At 45.7% G+C, this 21,179-nt stretch overlaps 6 protein-coding genes across 6 annotated transcripts; 4 read left to right on the top strand and 2 right to left on the bottom strand.

Annotated features, from left to right (window-relative positions):
* Nucleotides 1–157: 157 nt before the first annotated feature.
* Nucleotides 158–2,761, top strand: AOL_s00110g108 (uncharacterized protein; the record flags this gene model as incomplete). Its single annotated transcript, XM_011126798.1, has 2 exons — nucleotides 158–981; nucleotides 1,066–2,761. The coding sequence occupies 2 exons, from the start codon at nucleotides 158–160 to the stop codon at nucleotides 2,759–2,761; spliced, it is 2,520 nt and encodes an 839-aa protein (XP_011125100.1).
* Nucleotides 2,762–4,157: 1,396 nt separating this feature from the next.
* On the bottom strand, nucleotides 4,158–4,811 carry AOL_s00110g107 (uncharacterized protein; the record flags this gene model as incomplete). The annotated part of the gene is made up of 2 exons (XM_011126797.1): nucleotides 4,158–4,665; nucleotides 4,771–4,811. 2 exons carry the CDS (start codon nucleotides 4,809–4,811, stop codon nucleotides 4,158–4,160), a joined length of 549 nt encoding a protein of 182 aa, XP_011125099.1.
* A 549-nt stretch (nucleotides 4,812–5,360) lies between these two features.
* On the top strand, nucleotides 5,361–8,201 carry AOL_s00110g106 (uncharacterized protein; the record flags this gene model as incomplete). Its single annotated transcript, XM_011126796.1, has 4 exons — nucleotides 5,361–5,487; nucleotides 5,637–5,869; nucleotides 5,972–6,303; nucleotides 6,371–8,201. The coding sequence occupies 4 exons, from the start codon at nucleotides 5,361–5,363 to the stop codon at nucleotides 8,199–8,201; spliced, it is 2,523 nt and encodes an 840-aa protein (XP_011125098.1).
* Nucleotides 8,202–8,483: 282 nt separating this feature from the next.
* AOL_s00110g105 (uncharacterized protein) lies at nucleotides 8,484–10,423 on the bottom strand (the record flags this gene model as incomplete). Its single annotated transcript, XM_011126795.1, has 4 exons — nucleotides 8,484–8,597; nucleotides 8,692–9,024; nucleotides 9,098–9,211; nucleotides 9,554–10,423. The coding sequence occupies 4 exons, from the start codon at nucleotides 10,421–10,423 to the stop codon at nucleotides 8,484–8,486; spliced, it is 1,431 nt and encodes a 476-aa protein (XP_011125097.1).
* A 1,464-nt stretch (nucleotides 10,424–11,887) lies between these two features.
* AOL_s00110g104 (uncharacterized protein) lies at nucleotides 11,888–13,352 on the top strand (the record flags this gene model as incomplete). The annotated part of the gene is made up of 4 exons (XM_011126794.1): nucleotides 11,888–11,922; nucleotides 11,992–12,124; nucleotides 12,216–12,438; nucleotides 12,505–13,352. 4 exons carry the CDS (start codon nucleotides 11,888–11,890, stop codon nucleotides 13,350–13,352), a joined length of 1,239 nt encoding a protein of 412 aa, XP_011125096.1.
* Nucleotides 13,353–13,859: 507 nt separating this feature from the next.
* Nucleotides 13,860–18,210, top strand: AOL_s00110g103 (uncharacterized protein; the record flags this gene model as incomplete). Its single annotated transcript, XM_011126793.1, has 2 exons — nucleotides 13,860–15,947; nucleotides 16,024–18,210. 2 exons carry the CDS (start codon nucleotides 13,860–13,862, stop codon nucleotides 18,208–18,210), a joined length of 4,275 nt encoding a protein of 1,424 aa, XP_011125095.1.
* Nucleotides 18,211–21,179: the final 2,969 nt, after the last annotated feature.

Genomic DNA, 21,179 nt, shown 5'->3' with positions numbered 1-21,179 from the left:
CCGTCTCACCTTCCCCCCTCTGAGTCCACTCTTCCATTTTCGACTACCAGAAAACACCTTTCACCCCTTCCTCATCTATCTCTTCCTTCAATCTCTTCTTTCACAGCTCGACCGTACTCCCCTTTGTTACGTCTTTACATACACGTCAACACACGCGATGGAATTGGTTAGCAAGTTAGTCGGGTGCTGCGGATGTGGCCGTAGCGGAGAAAACAGTAGTAGTAAGGGACAGTATCAGAGTCGCACTGATGCTGTCATTAATACACAACCGGGCCTGGTGGAGCCACCCATGGTTGTGAGGGTCGCAAAGACCGTCCGGCAATTAACAACCCGTCGTCGGTATCCGAAACCCACCTGGGAAGAAATCGAGGCCTTCTATCAAGAAGGGAAAGAGCTTGCTCGCCTTCAGGAGGAAGCTGAAGCAGCCGATAAGCTCGAACTAGAGCAGAAGTCCGGGGAACAACTGCAGCAATCCCAAAAAGACCATGGCGGAGATCTCATGGGCAAAGATCTAAACCAAGTTCTTATCAAGGATCCTCTGGCTGTACCACCAAACCCACATTTGACATTTGACGGACCTTCTGACACCCCATTCCTCGATGATGACGACGAAAATGAGCCCCGCCTCCCTCAGATCGCTCATATTTCACCACGCCATCTTTCCAATCCCGGTCACAGTTGGACTCTTGACCTGGATTTACGTCGGGTTTCTAACCACAACGACTGGCCTCTGCCGGCTCTTCGACAGACTGGAGAAAATACAGCGATTTCTGAAGCAGATACCGACGAGATCGTTGCAGCTCTGGCGGCTCCAGATATTGCCTGCACAACGCCACCGCTAGGCGGCACTCAAAAGTCCAAGAAAATGAGATTATTTTTCCAAGATGACCGATCACGATCTTCTGTTTATCCGTCGGATGAAGAGTCTATGGTCTACGGCCAAGGTACCTGGTCGCCTAGATCGCCTCGGATTCCATCTCCGTATGTAAATTCTTCCATATTTCTAAAAATATACTTCATAAATACTAGTGATGCAATGCTAATATTTGGCCAAAAATATGACAGTGCACAAAGCAGGCTCGCGGTAAACAAGACCCGCCAGAATCGACATGTCTCACCGGGGAATCTAAGAATTCCCTCGATTATGCAAGTCCTTAACGATGTTCTCAGTCCGTCTTTTGCTGAGCCCCCGAGGCTCCCGTCGCCCCGGAAGCCAGCTGAACCCTCTGAGCTTCTAGACCCCGACGAATTTGAACTTGCAGCGGACGATGCATCGGTTTCTGGCCCTGATGGAGAGAATGATATTCAACCACCTTCACAGCCGGACGAATTTGGATTTGTCGATATTTTAATCTCACCACCTGCGTCACCTTTGCTGAACCCGCAACCGGATCGTTCAATCTCCCCGATTTTTTCTGGTGTACCGTTCTTGAAGCTTGAAATGGAACGCATTCGAAGACGTCTCGAATCTGAGACCCTCTACAAGTCTCCATGGGATAAGTCATCTCCCGACGTCTCTGACATTGAATCGACTGAGAACAATCCTATTACGGTTAAGAATGGAAAGCCAAAGTCATCTCATGTCAGAAATGGCGCACGGCAGAAGGAACCAGCGTCTACATTTGGTTTCCTCACTGTCGGTTCCCTCTCTTCTTTGGGCGCCTTGAGTTCACTCAGTTCACTGAGTTTAGCCAGCAACATCTCTATGCAGGCATTTAAATCCACCAACTCGTTATTCTTCTCGCCGAGTTTTGGTGCAAGTTCCGTTTTCTACTCCGACCAAGTTCCTGCAGGTCTTCCCCCTTGTGCAGAAACTGAGGCGCCAATTCATGATACGGTGGCTGATGTGACTGTCACGACCTTCGCTGGGAGTCTTCGGAAAGGAGGAGAAGCAATCGCGAAGAACATCTCCACTGGTTTCACCACCCTCTTCAGACGATTCGGAACTAGGGCTGTCGAACTCCAGTCCGCTGAGCCGCAACCAACGGCCACCAGTGTTCCTTGTGAACCGGCCAGGTCGGCTCTCAGCTACACGGAGGGCACGCCAGTCCTCTCCCCCACCCCCTCTAATCTAACGCTAATGCGAAGGATCGTGGGTTTAAAGGTGTCGGGAACCCTCCGTGGGGCTGCAGTTGCAAGCGAGGCGATGTCGAATGGACTCTTCACCTCGGACTACACCGATTGCGGACTGGACGACAAGCCTGAGAATCCGTTCGAAGGCTTCGTCTGGGATGCTCCCGATGGTAAAATTCCATGGTACTATGACGAAGATGGGGTTCACTTTGACGACAAAGTACCGGTCAACCGAGATATCCCGGCCGAGTATCTTTGCGACCCCGTCATGGTGCCGTGGGAGGAGTTGTCCAAGGAGACTGAGCTGCCTGTGTCTCCTACTTCGACCGCCGCTGGTCCAAAGGGCGCCCGCGTCCGACAATTGACACCACCAGCCGCCGCTCCCTCGACTGTTGCCATCGAGGTCTCGAGCGAAGTCGCCTCGCTTGCAACGACTCCAACTCAGGGGAGCCTCGTCTGCTCCGCAGGTCCTGAGACTGGGATGCCGGAGGAACTTGATGTTCCGTCCGCTATGTCCTCGGTGGATTCGTTCCCGAGGTACATCCCAATCTCCCACAGGGATGCTCGACATAGCACCTGTGGCCTGGACCTCGGCAAGGAGCGTGCGTTTTATCAACGCTACGAGGACCGCATGAAATCTGCGGTGAAGCCCTACATGAGGGGCAGACGTTCCTTCCAGCGTTACTAATTGGTCGGAACGCCTCATGTGGGTTTCCTCCCCTTTCATTCTTTTATCTGGGTCGGTGTGGGGGAGTTTTTTCTTTTTTTTTTCTTTTTTTTTTGGTGGAGACCCCCAATCTTTCCCTGCGACAGGCGCTGGTTGGTTATTCGAAAGAAGCTTTTCTCAAAGATAAGTGACTCTGCATGATCTCAACTGGTGGTATCTTCGGGTATGCATTGGTTTATTGCGGGTCCGGTCAGGTATGTTCCTACTTCCCTATGTGGTTTCTTTCTTCAAGCCGAAGATGCATACCGGGACGTCCCCGTTGAAGGGCTTTCCTTTTCCTTGTTCCTTGATTTTCTTTACTTTTGCTGAAGATCGAGGTTTCCTTGGTTTGCATTGGTTTCGTTGATGCTCCTTTCAGCTGCGTGCTGGGGACTCTGCGATCTTAACCTTTGATGCTAGGGATTCATTCTTTGGGATGCAAAGTAGGGGACTTCTCGGGGCGGGGGATTGGATAAGTTCCTGAAAGCGGGTTGAGCGGTTTTGTAGTCCTTTGGCTTGTTGGGAGTGATTGCAGGAGAGAAGTACGTACCATGGTTCCTCTCCTCGCACAGTCTCTTCCTTAATCGGTGGCACTTTCTTTCCATTCTCTGTAGCCGTCCTAGCGAGGTTGAAGCTCCTTCGGGGGTGTACATACACTTGGACAAGGGTTTGGATAGGGGGTGCGCATTGGTTGGGGCTGTGTGAGATAAAAGGGGGGTTATCTTTGGGAAGGTGATTGAGTAGAATAGCTTTCGTAACCGGTGGTGTTTGGCAGGATGTGGGAGGGGGAGTCTGGGGGGGGATTTCTTTTGTTTTTCTTTTTTGTCATTCTTTGGGGTTATTTTTTTTGTATTGGCATTCTCTGGCTGTAGATAGTCCTCATTCATGCGTAGCAGGGGACTGAGGGGAATGTCATACTTTTTTTTTCCCGTCAAAGATTTGTTTCTTGTGTAGATTGTAGATGTGATTTGATATATATCGATATGAGGTTTAAGGTGTAATCTGAAAGAAGAATGAAGGTAGAAGGAAGATAAAATAGACACGAAAAAGCTATCGCGGTCTTGGATTGGTATCTCTGTGAGTTGGGTACATATGATTCTATATACATACTGAAGTATTTAGGTAGGTATGTGGATTATATCATATTTCTCAATTTCCTATGTAGTAGGTATCTGGTACTGGATAGATCTTATAGAGATTGTTAGCATGTTTATCAATAATAACTACCTGGTATGGCATTGTAGGAGCTACTTACTTGTATCTCAATCAAACATGGAACTTTTAAAGGACGTAGCCGTTCTTTCTCCCCCTTCCGTGGGAGAGATATATTCTGACCGAATAATGTAATTTCTTTGGGGAAAAAAGGAGAGATTTTGTTTTAGCTCCTCCGTATCTTGAAGTCTTCGAATTCGGTTTCCAATCCTGTAGCACCGGATATAGCTACCCCTGACCCCAATTTCTTAGGGGTCCTCCCATCCCTTTCAACTTCAACTTCATTTTCTTCACCATCTTCATCAAGTGGTACACCCTCCCTCAAAGTATTTTCCAAAATCTTAACTTTGGCTTTCCCCCTTCTTATCCTATCATCGACTTCTTCTACATCATCTTCTTCGTTACGGATTGGTGGAGTAGTTGATAGAGTTTGTAGGAGTTCTAGGTGTTTTAAGTGGCGGGGGTTTGTGATTGTTATTTTTTGGGGGTCAAGTGATGATGATGATGATTGTAAAGAAGGGGAAGTTCTGGATTCCCAGATTTTGGTACGGCCTTTGATGATGCCGAGGGTTAGGTACTTTTCGAAACCCTTTTCTATGCCGAATGCGCGGCCTTCTAGACGGCCGGCTGTGGCGCCGGCGAGGGTGCCTTCTGTGTGGCCGAGGGTGTAGTAGCTTTATTTTGTGTTGTTAGTGTGGTATTTTTATTTTATTTTTTTAAAGAAGTGATGTGATGGGGATTGAGGGGCGGTTTTGATAGGGAGAAAGGGGGGCACGTACTCTTCCTCGAGGTTGAGGACTGAGTCTAGGATGTCTGTCATGTTATTTTATCTTATCTTATTTTATTTTTATTTTATTATTTGTTTATATTGATTTTGAAGATGGTTTGGATCCTGGGGGGCTTTGAAAAGGAAGGAGTTGGAGAGGGCTACGTTTGAAGAGATGTTGTGCCAATTGCCCCGTTTTGGGACGATATGAAGTACCCCGCCCTGTACTTACATACTGACATACATACATGGACAAGTACCCCACCATGGCATGGTCATGGCCGTACATACGATCGGACTAGATGAATGGATGGATGTGAGTCAGGTCGAGTCTAACATACCTCGCATTGGAAGCTTTAAAATTTATTCCACTATCGATAACCACGAGAGCTGTAGCTCGTAGCTCGTAGCAGACCAACCCGATTGTCACCAACTTTAACCCCATTCACAACTCTTATTCTCTCTCGCTCTCCGTGTCAATCTAAAATCATCATTCTTGGTTCTTAGCTTAGCTACAGCCCCCAACTTCTATTTACGATACCACCACCACCACCACCATCGCCATCGTCGCTGTTTTTCTAGGTCCGAAAATAAGTCTTGCAAATGGCGACAAGCCTCAAGCTCAACATCCCCACCGTCGCCCCTCGCGGTTCTCCCGCTTTCGCTCAGGCTCTGAAAGCTTGTTGTGCTATTACCGCTTTTCAGGCCGATCAGGTTCAATTCTGCAAGTGTATGTCCTCCAACAGTCTTCTCCCGTCTGATAACTTCCTCCACCAATCAATCGATTAATCAATCAACCGGCCTACCCATCCATTCACCTATCCGTTCGTTCATTCACTAGTTAAGAGACTAATCTTATTTTATGAGAATTGGATTTAGCAACCGACACCGCTGTATCGTTAGAAGCACCAAAGGAGGGTGTAACTATCGTTGATATAAACGCTATTGTAAGGTACCTCGCTCGGGTCGGTGGAGCCGGGTTTAAGGCCGAAAGAGCCCCGGACGACGCTTGGATCGAGTGGGAAGAGCTGGTGTTACGGCCGAGAATTAGTGAGCTTTCGACCGTACTGGATTTGGCCGAACAGTTGTTGGTTAAGAGTGGTATCGTAGGGGTATTATTTTTCCATCTCTTTTATTATTCTATATTGATTAATCATCGTGGTATTTGTGGGGATTGGGTGACTAACTGATGGTTTTTTTGGGGGGTTGAGTAGACTGCTGCTGCTGTTTCACCTGCACAAATCATCCTCTTCTCGACGCTTTACGATTCTACGGCTGGTGCTTCGCCGAGTATTCTTGATAAACACCCACAGTTAAAAACTTGGTTCCGAAAGACGTTGGGTAGCGAGTGGGCTATTGAAGGCATTCAGAAAGCTGCAGCTATGACTACAGTAGCACCTGCTGATAATTCTTCCGCAAAGGCGGTGAAGGGAGCTGCTGGAACTGCTCCAAAGGTTGAAAAGAAGCCTGTTGTTGTTGGCACTGTTGCCGATAGGAAGCTTGGAGATGGAATTGAGATGAAGGTTTATAAGGATGGTGAGAAGATGTAAGCATCCCCGCTCCCCTGTGATGTTTTCTTGAAGAATTCTACTGACGTATGTATAACCCGTTAGTCTCCCAATCCCTGGACAGCGAAACGTTCTCATCACCTCTGCCCTCCCATACGTCAACAATGTCCCACATCTTGGCAATATCATCGGATCCGTCCTCAGCGCCGACGTCTACTCCCGTTACTGCAAAGCTCGTAACTACAACTGTCTCTACGTTTGCGGCACGGACGAATACGGTACCGCGACCGAAACGAAAGCCCTTGAAGAGAAAGTTACGCCTCGCGAACTCTGCGACAAGTATAACGCCCTTCACAAGGCGGTTTACAAATGGTTCAATATCGGTTTCGACCACTTCGGTCGTACGACCACAGCTGAACAAACGGAAATTGCTCAGGATATCTTCTTGAAACTTCACAAGAACGGATACCTTTCTGAAGACTCGATTACCCAGCTTTACTGCGAACAGCATGATGGTTTCCTTGCTGATCGATATGTCGAGGGCACCTGTCCTAAATGCAACTATGATGACGCCCGTGGTGATCAGTGTGATAAGTGTGGAACTCTTCTCGATCCTATGGAGCTTATCAAGCCTCGCTGCAAACTCGATAATGCTACACCTGTCGTCCGACCCACCAAACACATCTACCTCGAGCTCGGCAAGCTACAGCCACAAGAAGAAGCATGGTTCAATAAGTCCGTCGTCGAGGGTGCCTGGGCCCGTAATGGTAAAATGATCACTGAATCCTGGTTGAAGGAGGGTCTTCAAAAGCGAGCTATCACAAGAGATCTATCATGGGGTACACCATTACCAAAGGAAGGATTTGAAGATTACCAAAAGAAAGTGCTGTACGTCTGGTTTGACGCCTGCATTGGATACGTCTCCATCACCGCAACATACACACCCGAATGGGAACGATGGTGGAAAGACCCCGACAACGTCAGGCTCTACCAGTTCATGGGTAAAGATAACGTTCCCTTCCACTCCGTCATCTTCCCATCTTCGCAACTTGGTACGGGCGATAAATGGACCATGGTACACCATATCTCCACCACTGAGTATCTCCAATACGAAGGCGGGAAGTTTTCGAAATCGAGAAACGTTGGTGTCTTTGGTAACAATGCAGAAGATACTGGTGTTCCAGCTGACGTATGGAGATTCTATCTCCTTGCCTCGAGACCCGAGACCGGTGATACACAGTTCATCTGGCGAGATTTCATCTATAAGAACAACAGCGAGCTTTTGGCAAGATTTGGTAACTTTGTTAACAGACTTGTTAAGTTCGCTATCGCAAAGTATGAAGGTCTTGTACCGGATTATACCACGGCTGGCAATGATCCTGCCTTTGACTCATTCAAAGCGGATATTAATAAGCTGTTGAAGGAATACGTTGAAGAACTTGAAGCCGTCCACATCCGTACCGGAACCGAATTACTCATGCAGGTTGCCCAACGCGGCAACCAATTCTTGCAGGACAATAAACTCGATAACGCAACTTTTGCGGCCGAACCGGCTAAGACTGCGGCTGTCGTCGGGTTGGGCTTGAACTTGATCTACTTGCTATCGGCTTTGAGTTATCCATACATGCCGGCTACGGCGGAATCGATCGCTAGACAGTTGAATGCGCCGCTAAGGAACATTCCAGATACTTGGGAGTTGGACTTGAAGGTTGGGCATAGGATTGGAGCGGCGGAGTATTTGTTTAGTATGATTGATATGAAGAAGGAAGGGGAGTGGCAACAGAAGTATGGAGGGGATAAGAAAGTTGAGGAGGCTTTGAAGCAGGAAGAGAAGAAGAAGAAGGCTGATAAGAAGGCCAAGAGGAAGGAAGCTGCGAAGAAGGGGGGTGATGGTGGAGCTGCTGCTGCTGGGCCGTCGAATGTTGTTGCTAATTAAGGTTTCTTTTTTTTTGAAACTATGACTGATGGTTATTCTTTTTTTTTTGGGTTTACGATGCATGATGGAGGGGTTCTTTTCCTTTTACAAATATATGGATATCCTTGAATTTTTTGTATTACAATGCATGAGAGATGGAGCATTAGATGAAGATTAAGATCACAAAGAAAAAAAAAGAAAAGAACAATGCATTTTTCTGATTTGAGTGTAATGACTTTTATGGCATAAATTTCTATTGTATAGATCTAATATAAATACATACATGGTCCTAGTAGCTTACTACTATTGACTAGTAGCAGTAGTAGCAGCAGTAGTAGTAGTATCATTCGTTTGCTCGGTGACCACTGGATCTTCTATGTTATTGGTATCTGCTGCTCTACCCTGCAGTTTCTTGTTCTAGGGTGTCTTTAATTAGTCTCTCTATATATCAAACCAAGCGAAAATATCTACCTGTAGAAAAGGAAAGCGGGGGAAGGGGGAATTAACCTACAGCCTCCCTCCTCTCCTTCCTCTCCTCTTCCTTCTCAGCAGCCCTAGCTCTCATACTCTTCCCACCCTTCCCATCAGTCCACAGATCGACTTTTTCCTCACCGCCCCATCCTCCCACCGCATGTTCCAACCACCTGCCCACATCTATTTTATAATCTTCAGGTAAAGAATTGATTTCTTGTAGTTTTTTGTTGATTTGAGGACCGTTGAAAGGGGTGTGTAGAAGACGGATGTGAGATTCTTGGGATTGAACGAATGAAAAGGATGGATCTGGGGAGGTTGAGATTTGGATATTTTGTAGGGTTGAGGAGGTTGTTAGGAGGGATAGTTTACTCTTTTTTTGTATATATAGAATATTAGTTTCTTGGTGTTAATTGAAATTCTTAGAGGGGGGGTTGTTTACTTACGGTTGGAGGAAGTACTGGTTGAAAACCCGCGAGACCGGGGAGTTCTGGTAGAGTGGTTCCGGCAGGGAGAGATAATGTGAATTCTGGGGTTTGGGAGTATAGCCATTTTTGGGACTAGATTGTTTTATAGAAGGAGATTGTTTATAAGGGAGGTTGTTCACGTCAGAGGGTTTCTTCTTTTCATCACGGGTGTGCATGCATGGTAAATAGTTTTACGAGGAGCGAGAGGAAAATGGATTGCATTTGGATTTGAGATGTATTGGATACATGAATCTTGTGACAAAAGAAGAAGAAGAGAGAGAAAAAATAAACGATTGCTGCGTCCCAGATAGTTTGTAAACCATGGTATCGCAGCAATATAGAAACGTTTCCTTGATAATAAAAGGTAAAAGCAAAGGAATCCGCCACCATAAAATGGAAGAAAAAAGAAGGAAGGGGGGCATATAAACGACTAACCTGTAACTCCATCATCCCCTCCTTAATATACTCCCTCACTCTAACCGTCTCCTCCTCCTCCAATACCGCCCTCCCCACCTCTTCATCTCCTTCTTTCCACCCATTAGCCTTCAAAAACTCCTCTTCAATCTTCCCCACCAACTCTTCCTTCGCAACTCCAATATTCTCCACAGGACTCCTAACACTCTCCACCCCCTTCGTAGTAATAAACTCCTTAAGCGGACTCCTCAACAACGCCGAAATATTCACCAAATCCGAGTTCAAAAGTAACGTAGCATGATGATACGCCCTCTCTCTAATAATCTTATACGCCGATCCAGAAACCTTTTTATCCCTTACCTTCGTCTTCCCCGTATCCGGTGATGTGGTAGTCTTTCGAAGTATAATATCATGTCGTTCATTAACCATAGCCGTCGTAACACCCAAGGAATGAAGCGCCCTAACCACCGCGTTTGCATAGAAATCCCGGTCGAAGGCTTTACGGGGCATGATAACGCTCCAACATAGATTTCCTAGATCGTGGTATACGGTTCCTCCACCGCTTCGACGACGGACTAATTGGACTGTGGAGTTATAGGGTGGGGTGTTTAGGAGTGGGATGTTGACTTCGGACCAGATGTTTTGGTTGCGGCCGAGGATTATGGAGGGAGTGTTTGTGTAGGTGAAGAGGAGGGTGGAGGTTGGTGGGGAGTGGCGGAGGAGGTAGTCTTCGGCGCTGAGGTTGAAGAAGGGGTTTGTGGAGTTGGAACGGTAGATGTGTAGGCGGTGGGGGGAGAGGCGGAGGAGTTCGATGGGGGATTTTGGAGGGGCGGCGGTGGAGTAGCTACGGCGGGCGAGGGGGAGGAGCCGGAGGCCCCGGGAGGGGGACATGTTGATGGTGATGATGGCGATGATGGTGGTGGTGGTGGTGGTGAGGTTGAAGGTTGAAGGTTGAAGGTTGGGATGTGGTAATGAATTGGACTTTTGTGATGTTGGAGGCAACGCAAAGAGTGTCGAAATGCAACAGCTGAGCCCATTCCATGCTCTATCGGACGCTGTGTCACAAATTATAATTGTCCTCTTAGGAAAGTCAACCTAAGGGAGGTAGGATAATGGACAACGATCATTCTTCGCTGTAAGTATAACTAGTCTTAGGTTCATGGTAAATGCTTTACGCATAAATTTTCTCAGAATTTCCTTTCGAGGCCTTGAAGATTTCTAAATATCCTATGGGTGTTAATTTTAAATATAGCTGAACGTCAAATCGACTGTTAAACTAAAGGAATGGTACATTGCGTGTTCAGGAGTTTTCTCACTATCTAGGCTCTATATGATATCGATTGTAAGTATTCTGCAAAATAATTATTCGATTGTAGTGATGGCTTGCGAGTACAGCTTTACACCCGGTCCAAGGCTATGCGCAGACCAGAAATGTTAAGTTACATGCTCATATATAGTCAGCTCTTGGACAGTATTTATTTGCTTAATTATCGAAGGTTTTAAAATGTCATTTGAGCCCGCGCGCTGGAAAATAGTAACATTTGCTAACCGACCATTGGCGTGCCTTTCAATTGATTAAATATCAGGTTCAATCGGCGTGATATGCTATAGGTAGTATTTTTGCAGGAGATATTCTATTTTAAATTCAGTTATTAGGTATTAATATATATAACATCTTAATCTTTGTAGTCTCGGGATGCTTGAAATATTCGCACCCCCGGCGTGGTCAACAAAGCTTAATCTTGCATTGTACAAAGCTTTAGCTTTCTTGCTTGAGATTTATTTTGAGAATACCGGTAAACGATAAAATAATTGAATATGATCTGGAACTACTAAGTCTTTAACGAATTTTTCGCAATCCGAGGTTATGGTTTTACAAACTTTTGCAGTTGGGATGTCTCAAAAGACTCTCTTGGCTTGGGAACAACCAGCGCTGAATTTAGAGTGTGAACGTGTTGTAGACGCCGATTTGTAGAGAAACCCGCCAAAGCGTGCTTATGACACTATTCTGGACATTATACAGGCTAAAAATCGCATTAGTTCAAAACTAGATTCTCCACCGAACAAGCTCCCGTTGTCGGAAATTTGTTCTAGCCTCTGTGTCATGAGTAATAGGCTGTTGAAGATTAGTCGGAACGTCGCTTGTAGCCACAATTGGAGGGGTGCCGTTGTCGGCCTGCAGCTGTTTCTTATAAGCGGCGCTTTTCCCCAAAGAAATTATCCAACAAGATTCCACAGAACCCCCATCGATTCGCCGTCTTCATCCCATCTTCACCACTTCATTTCAACATTACATTGCGAATAATACGGTTATAAGGATTTTAATATATCGGGTTTATATAACAAAATACCATCATGTCGACTTTCGGAACTCTCTTCAGGGTCACAACGTATGTGTTCTTTCAGACTGAAGCCCGAGCTGCTGGTCCCCTGCTAACACCCCGGTGACTCAACCACAGCTACGGTGAATCCCACTGCAAGTCCGTAGGTTGCATCGTCGATGGCGTTCCACCCGGAATGGAACTTACGGAGGCAGATATCCAGCCTCAAATGACTCGACGACGACCGGGTCAAAGCGCCCTCAGCACTCCCGTTCGTGTGCCCCACCCCGGCAATAATTCGTTTCTACATTCTTCCTATGGAAACTGCGGGGCTAACAGGACGTTATTTACGGATTATATAGAGAGATGAGAAGGATTTGGTACAGATCCAATCGGGGACTGAGTATGGTGTAACATTGGGAACACCGATTGGCATGTTGGTTAGGAATGAAGATCAAAGACCTAAGGATTATAGCGAGATGGATATCTACCCGCGTCCTAGTCATGCCGATTGGACTTATCTACAGAAATACGGTGTAAAAGCCCGTAGCGGTGGTGGAAGGAGTAGTGCTCGCGAGACAATTGGTGTGTACGCCCCCAAATCTACTATCTACTATCTACATGGCTCGAATTGACTAATAATGATTATAGGCCGTGTCGCCGCCGGTGCAATCGCCGAGAAATACCTCCGCCTTTCCCATAACATCGAAATCGTTGCCTTCGTTTCCTCCGTCGGTCCTATCCACCTTTTCGATCCAGAAGCAACTCCAAGCTCCGACCCAGCATTCCAATCCCTCCTCTCTACAATCACCCGTGAAAAAGTCGACTCTTTCCTACCCGTCAGATGCCCAGATACCGTTGCCTCCGGTAAGATGGCAGATTTAATCGCAGAATACAGAGACAAGAAGGACTCGATAGGTGGTACCGTTACATGCGTTATCAGGAACGTACCAGCAGGACTGGGAGAACCATGTTTTGACAAGATTGAAGCGAAATTGGCACATGCAATGTTATCGATACCAGCTACAAAGGGATTTGAAGTCGGTTCTGGGTTTAAAGGAACTGAGATCCCTGGTTCGAAACATAATGATATGTTCGTTCCACATCCTACAAAGCCGCTGTCTTTAGCGACTGCCACAAACTACTCCGGCGGTATTCAGGGTGGTATTACGAACGGAGAGAATATCTATTTCAAGGTAGCTTTTAAGAGTCCTGCGACTATTAGTATCGCACAGCAAACTGCTAGTTATACTGGTGAGCCAGGGACTTTGGAGGCAAAGGGTAGACATGATCCTAGTGTTGTGCCTCGAGCTATTCCAATTGTGGAGGCCATGGCGGCTTTGGTAGTTATGGATATGGTTTTGCAGCAACAAAGCCGGGAGGCGACTCGGGAGATGCTAGGCAGAGCGGCGAGGTTGGTGCCGGAACTGTCGAGGCAAGAGGAAAAGGCGGCGGTAGAGGGTGTTGAGAAGGTTTTGGAGGCTGTGGAGAAGGCTTAATTTGGTGTGTTTGGGAAGCGACTCGAGATTGTGGATTGTATATAGATAGCATTGTGATTATGGTACATCTTGATCGATAGTATTTAGATTGTCATGATAGACCACCCAAGCCACAGTTTGGTTACGAGACTGCACCCAAGCTTCTTAAAGTCAAAACGCCTTGAGGTCGAGAGCGGAATTACAACACCAGCAACAACTAGACCTCAGCCTTGTTTCCTCAGCTATAAGGCTCAACGGGCGTGGTATTCCGCAAATTGAGCAAACCATGCAGATTGGGAAGCTACGCAGCCACCAGTAGGATATTGCGAGGCTGCATTCTTTAAATTCATAGAAGCGGGGCTGAAGCTTGATCCTTCTGCCATCGCGTATTCAAACAATCGACTATTGGAATCATTCTCGTTTAAAACTACCAGCCGCATTATCGAAGACTGAACTCCTTCCCAGAAAAAAAAGGTTAAAAACCAAGTTCCATTTCATTCTCTCGTTTTTAGACCATCAAGCTATGCAATGGAGGTAGTTGGTGGAGTCGCAAGCGTTATCGCAATCGTCGACTTGGCGGGCAAAATTGCGAAAATTTGTGCTGGATATATTGGCGAAGTTAGGGAATACGAGGCTGAAGTAAAGGCCTTGACAGATAGAGTCCAATGCCTGCAGAAAGTTCTCCAGCAACTAGACGACCTTTTAAAAGAACCACATCAAGGAAAGCTCACAAGCTCAAAAGAACTTCAGAATAATCTGATTGCTTGCAAGGATGAGCTGCAGAGTTTGGAGAACCGCATTAAAAAGGTCCCCCCGGCACCAACTGGTGCAGCTGGGCCATCGAATAGCCGGCTGAAGAGGCACCGGAAGTTCTTCGATTCACTGAAGAATGCAGTAAAAGGAGAAACGTTATCGAATGTTGGAAGGGTACTAATATGGCCAATTGAGAAGGCAGATGTCAACAAAATTATCTCAAGACTGGAGGGAATTGAAAATGCTATTCAATTCGCACTTCAAGTCGACCAAACGAAGGTTCTACTAGATGTCGACGTTAAAATAAATCTAGTAAATCTACCAATCGCGGAAGGGGCGTCATTTAATTGGTATGGTGACGATCACGAACCAAAATGTTTACCAAACACTCGAGAAGAACTCCTCGAGAAGATAGACGACTGGGTGAACGGATCTTATGGCAAACATATATTTTGGTTATCAGGCGCCGCGGGTACTGGTAAATCGACCATTGCGAGGACTGTGGCGGAAACATACACTAAAGCCAATATACTTGGGGCTAGTTTCTTCTTCAGAAGAGGAGCGGGGGATCGATCCAATGCTTCGAGATTTTTTACAACGCTGGCGACAAATCTTATGCAACATATTCCGGACATTAGACTTGCTATTAGCAAAGCTATTGAGAAGGAGCCTGATATTATTCGGAAGATTCTAAAAGAGCAATTCGATAAATTAATATTTGAGCCGCTTTCGTCGACCAAACACTCAGAACGTATTCTCCTAGTCATTGACGCCCTCGACGAGTGTGATAACGACAAGGATGTCCTCACCATAGTTAAATTTCTGGGGCTATTGAAAAATCTCAACGGCGTCGACATCAGAATTTTGATTACAAGCCGACGGGAAGTGTTTATAAATGCTGGATTCCAAAAGATTTCTGGTGACTTTCAGGATTTAATCCTACACGATATTGAGGAGCAAAAGATCCTACACGACATCATGATCTTCTTGAACCATGAGTTGGGAAGGATTAAAACGGACCATGTTTACTGCGATACACTCCCGCCAGATTGGCCGACCCGGATCACTATCGAAACTCTAGCGAAGATGGCATGTCCTTTATTCATCGTTGCGTCAACGATATGCCGGTTCATTGAAGACTCTGAGTCGCTCCCTGGAGACTTGTTAATGGAAATTCTTGAGGGCAGACAGAAATTATTTGAGGCAAACCCTGAAAAATCACTTAGTCTGGTATACCTCCAAATAATAAAGCAACGGGTGAAGAAAAAAACACCGACGCAAATATCTATAATGCGAAGAGAGTTCCAAGATATTATAGGGACAATAGTCCTCCTTCAAACCCCTTTGCCGCAGAATTCGCTTTTGCAACTTATCGACATAGAAGAGTCTAAAGCACAAGCGAGACTTGATGGATTCCAATCTGTTATTAATCTCCCAACAACCCCGGATGGTGTAATCAAAACCTTCCACTTATCATTTAGGGAGTTTCTTCTAGATTCGCAAACGAAGGAACAATCTCCTCTCTGGATTGATGAATACCGAGTGCATGGCTTTATTGCTAAACGGTGTATCGCCATCATGAAGAAACACCTTCGAAAAAATATTTGCGATCTGCCGTCACCAGACTATAGCCAGAAAGATATCTCTACTAGTATCATCAAAAAAGGTTTCCCTCAAGAGCTCCAATACGCGTGCAGGTACTGGGTATACCATATTATTGAGAGCCGCGAGGAAGTTTGCGATGATGGAGAAGCGCATTTGTTTCTTCAGGACTATATCCTTGAATGGCTAGAAGCCACGAGTATTCTAGGAGTCTGTTTATACAATATCGACGCTATTGTTATGTTAGAATCAGCAATATCAGTAAGAATCCAAGTAACTCAGACCTATCTATAATCCCAGGGAATATGCTAATATCTTTCCCCCGACCCTTCTTTAGAAAGAATCTGGAGACGGAGTCCGCGCACTCCTTTATGATATTAGAAGATTCATTCGATTTAACTACGAAATCATCGCTCAATTACCGCTACAAACCTATTACTCGGCCTTGTTATTTTCTCCTGAGAGCTGCCTGCTTCGACAGAAGTTTTACGCCTCACATCTTGATTGGGTACTGGATGGGCCTCAGGTGCCTAAGGACTGGGACCGCCTGCTACAAACCATTGATGTTGAGGGTAGGATCGACGGGGCTAAGCTTGTATCGCTGAATTTCCTATCAGGTGGACAAAAATTAGTGGCCTGCTTCGAGGCCTATATTCGTCACCTTGATTCAATTTCCGACAGACTGGTAGAAATATGGGATATCAAGGCAGGCGCTCTATTGAAAACCGAATATTATTGTTACGGATTACTACCAGTATATTCACCTGACAGCACTTGGTCTGCCGGCGTAGTAGAGAACAAGTCTATATTGATCTCGGATCTTCTGACAGGACTGGAAGTGAAGAAAATCCCTATAACTGCTAACTGCCGTTCTCAAAAACCGCTAGCATTCTCAAATGATCGAAAATATTTTCTTTCAACTATCGCACCCAGGGGTGGAGGAAATACATTGCTATTATGGGAAACCATAAGCTGGAATCTCTTGGATTCTTGGGATAGCGGGCAGAGAACTAGTACTTTACATGGCGCCTTTTCACGCGATGACAGTTCAATAGTGACATGGACTCAGTATGGAGTCTTAGACCTTGTAAGCTCTAGCATGAGGTTTTGGGATGCCGAGTCTCGCACTATATTACAATGCATTGAAAAGGATTCGGTCATGTGGAAATTAGCATTCTCCCCAAACGGTGAATACTTAGCGTATATAGACGAGGGAACCGTCTCTGTATTACGTCTTCATCAACGAAAGCTGGAGAAGATAATTGTCTTCCCAACCCTTGAATTGGACGGCGGTTCACAAACTCAAATAACGTTCGCGTCTAATGAAGAGATTGCGGTTACCTTTGGTGGCAGAACTTCGGTCTGGTGTCCGTACACCGGAAAGTGCATCCGGATCTGCAGGAATCGAGAGAATAGCATCCGAGCTCTGGCGTTTTCTCCAGATTGCCAAACTTTAGCAACGTACGACTCGCAACTGGTCTCCAAAATAAAGTTATGGGATAGTCCTTGGCCAGAAGAACTTTTTGCAGGGTTTGAAGAGGAAAACAAGGGCAACTGTCCACGGCAAATTGTCTTCAAAAATATCTCCTACAATTGCGATTTTGCGGCATCGGCAGCTGGGACCCCAGAAGACTTCAAACTATGGCAAATCCACCCGGATGGATTAATGCCGCGTTCGCAAAAGTTGTTCAATTACGAGTACGATGATAAATCTCTGTCTATATGGAGTTTATTTGGCTGGGAAACTGCTAGGGCCTTCTCTCGCAACAGTAAACTTTTTGCAGCGGTCAGTTGCTACCTTCCGGAAACACTAACCATCATTAGGACTGACACTGGTGATGTGGTATATGAAGACTCGGCTTTTGGGTGCGGAATATGGCTACGGGGGGGGCGAAACCTAGTATCAGGGTTACTAACATTCTCGCCAAACGAGAGGTTTTTGGTTTTTACCTTACCACACAATGCCCAGGCCCTAGTACTGGACTTAGAGTCTCGTAATAGGCTCATCGTGCTGCGTTCAGACAATATCGCAAGGTGTCAAGGCAGTTTCGATTACGTCATGTTTTCTACACGAGGAAACACATTGGCCCTTATATCATCGTTTAGTTGTGAGCTGTGGTGTACAGAACGTTGGGAGGCGATAAGTTGTGAAGAGTACTCGAAGAAAGCTGAATCTACGGGATTCTTGGGAGCGACAAAGCCTATAGATGGTTCTAAATCTATATCCGACTCTTTGCGTTTTGCGACATCAGAAAATTGGATATACAAATACTCATCCAATGAAGGTATATTGAGGGAAGAGAATTTCGATCTCTATGATGCTTCGGGGATACATGGCAGCCCTGGCGCTGGGCCAGTAGCCTGGCGAGACGGATGGGTGGCGCAAAACGGCGTGAGGTCTATATGGGTACCTCCTGCTTATCGCGGGAATGATCCGAAATGCTCGCGGGTTCAGGGTAATAAGATCGCATTTGCGATAGAGGATCGTATAGACGTATGGAAGTTTAAGGATCCGATATGGTAGAGATTATCAAACAATAAGCTTATGGATGAGGTATGTTAATATTTTTGATTCGGGTTTACAAGAACAGCTTACCTGATGGAATGCTTAAACTTTTAGAGTGCCGTTAGAACTTTACGACTTGCAATGGTGGATTGATAAGGACCGCAGTTTCTTAAATTGGATTCGAATATTCCTACCTCATTACTAGAGCTATACGGCAGCATTTGGTTTACGAAGATATAGAAAATAAACATCCCTGGCATTTATAACTAAATATTCTGTATGTCTTCTGTATATCCCACCGACGTTGCATAAATCTATCACCAGGCCATGTATTCGAGGCTATAAATTATAGATCTATATAGCTATAGAGACTTGCAGAGTTTTTGATTGTTTCATAAATGCAAAAAGCCGCCTTTAATCTCAAATGAACCTCCCATAATTGATACTGATGGGGATGTCTGTACACTCACACTTTGTTACTCTCGAAAAGGATTATGATCCTTTAAATATCTAAATCTTTAAATTCCTATCTCTATATTGGGTTTCCGCCCTTGAATCATTTTGTTAGGCATGCTAAACAAATACTGAGGAATCGAAAAAGATACGACAGATATGTCGAGACAAATCGAAATGAGATTGATCCGGACAAATAAATCCAAATCCTCAGCAGCATACTCAAGTGGTTTATACCTAGTGTGCTTCAGACCCTTCAGCGTGTAGGAGGACATGTCGAATAAATATAACGAATCGGTCAACAAGTTAAGCTCTTGCAAAATATAACAACGTCTATTCCTATCTTTGGCTACAGGACCTTTTAGCCGGCAAAAAGTGTATCAAAGATAAACAAAAAGAAATGTCGTCGCCGATAGGACTCGAACCTATGCCCGCGAACGGAATTGATAGCAAGAGAGACAAGTGTCTTTCTAGTCAATCGCCTTAACCACTCGGCCACAGCGACATATTTCATGATGTCGACAAATTCAAAACTCATACTTGAATCTTTGCTGCTATCTCTATGCCGGTGACTGGAATGTGTTGTTCTTGGTCCACCTCGCCAGTTGTATAGGGGCCTTAACGAAGTTGACGATTTTGTGTAACACCCTGCCGGGTTGATACATAGCGGATGTTTGGGATGGAAGATTATTATTACCACGGTCTTGGATTCTATTTTGCACCTCTGATTTATTGTGAAAATAAAATGTAGGCATCCAACGGAAAATTTCAGTTTGAACGGTTCCTACGCCTTGAAAAATATACAGGCGTCCATGATGGATTCAGTGCAGTGATGGCCTCGGCCGCGTCGGGTAAAATTAGACTAAGTGATACTTATTTCTTTGTTTTGTAAGTAAAACAAATATTTATAAACCAGCATTGGCATGGGTCAGGATAATATTCGTAACGGTCTGAAAAATGGGTCGTCGGGGTGTCAATTGGATCAAGTATGAAGCTAGGTACCAGCTCCTGTAAAACACCCAGTTGTCGCCCACAGCCTTTGTTACAACGTGTATATGGGCTCAACTATGCGGTGCTTGTTCCGATATCATAGGTATCGAAGTTGATGTACAATATACACTGGGTATACATACACCCGGGTATATAAAGTCTTAATCCCCTCCCACATGGACAATCGAGTGATACCAATATGGCTAAGGCGTCTTATTTGGGAAGAGAATATATTTCATCATATGAAAGGTCGTCCGATAACATATGAAATATCGGAGCGAGCTTCAGATTGATAAATATTGTAGATTCCTGGTGGCAGGGTAAAGCCAAAAGAGTTCCGAGGAGAGTATTTCGGCGTCATATCTATGCAGGGTCGTTTCGACAACTAGCTCCAGGAAGTTATTCTCGCCGAGGTTTCTTTGTGTCTGCAGGAGATACCAGACCAGCGGGTCAAAGATCGTGGGTGCGCTGCTAAACTGACACCTAATAAGAGTTCGCTTAGCTCTGGGGTAGGGACCAAATATGTATCGATCGTCCTAGGATCCTTCGCAAACTTAGCCAGCGCTATGGTGTCCAGCATGCATAGATTGGCTCTAAGCTGTTAGTCGTAGTAACAGGAAACAATAAAATTTAAAAACTATAGCCAATTGTGCGATCGCGACCCTTGCATGCCAGGACATCGAGGTCCTTCTATGCCTAGGACATCCACACACTCAAATGAGAAAAAAAAAAAGATGTCGTCGCCGATAGGACTCGAACCTATGCCCGCGAACGGAATTGATGAAGAGGACTCAAGGTCTTTCTAGTCAATCGCCTTAACCACTCGGCCACAGCGACATTGGAGATGGAGGTTGGAGGTTAGGATTTGTGTTCACAGGGCTCTCGACGATGGTCTGGACTCGTGGGGATCGTGAAGGTGCGTTTGCTTGTCGCACAGCATGGCATGTGCCTTTGCAGAGGCTTTCAGAAGGCTGGAATTCTAGGCCGCTTTGCTTCTGGGATTTGCATTGCAGCATGGATATTCGGCCAACGGGGATAGGAATTCCAGAATGCCATTTTAGCTCTCCCACCCAGCTGGAATCATCCGATATCCGGTTTGTCGTGCCAAAGTCTCGGAACGTGAGTGTGGATTCGTTTGTTTCTTCAGAATAAAAGAAGAAAAAAACTTTCCAAAGCGGTCTCGACCCTTTGTCGAAGAATTGGTCATCCAGAGACCCTGATATCCCGGCCGAGGGATCTGAGAGGAAAAGTATAGCTGGCGGAAAACTTAATATCTCTGAATCTCCTTTGCTTTCAGTCAACCGAAAGTAAGCGCTCGATGCCCAGGGACATTTTGACAAGCCACGGCTGATTGGAGCAAACCAGATGCTCAGGAAGACCAAATCCGCGGGGGCTTTTTAACTAGCGTGTGGCTGCTTTGAGGAGGAACTAGTTAGCAGGCCAGCCGGAGGGGTTCATGCGAAAGGTAATTTGGATCGTTCGATCTTCGAACATCGGCAGTCCAGTGCAGTGATTGAAGTGCAAGAGTGCAAGGGTGGGGGAGA

Source organism: Orbilia oligospora, assembly GCF_000225545.1.
Source record: "Orbilia oligospora ATCC 24927 unplaced genomic scaffold scaffold00110, whole genome shotgun sequence".
In the NCBI taxonomy this organism is placed as follows: Eukaryota; Fungi; Ascomycota; class Orbiliomycetes; order Orbiliales; family Orbiliaceae; genus Orbilia; species Orbilia oligospora.
This window is presented reverse-complemented; position numbering and strand designations above follow the sequence as displayed.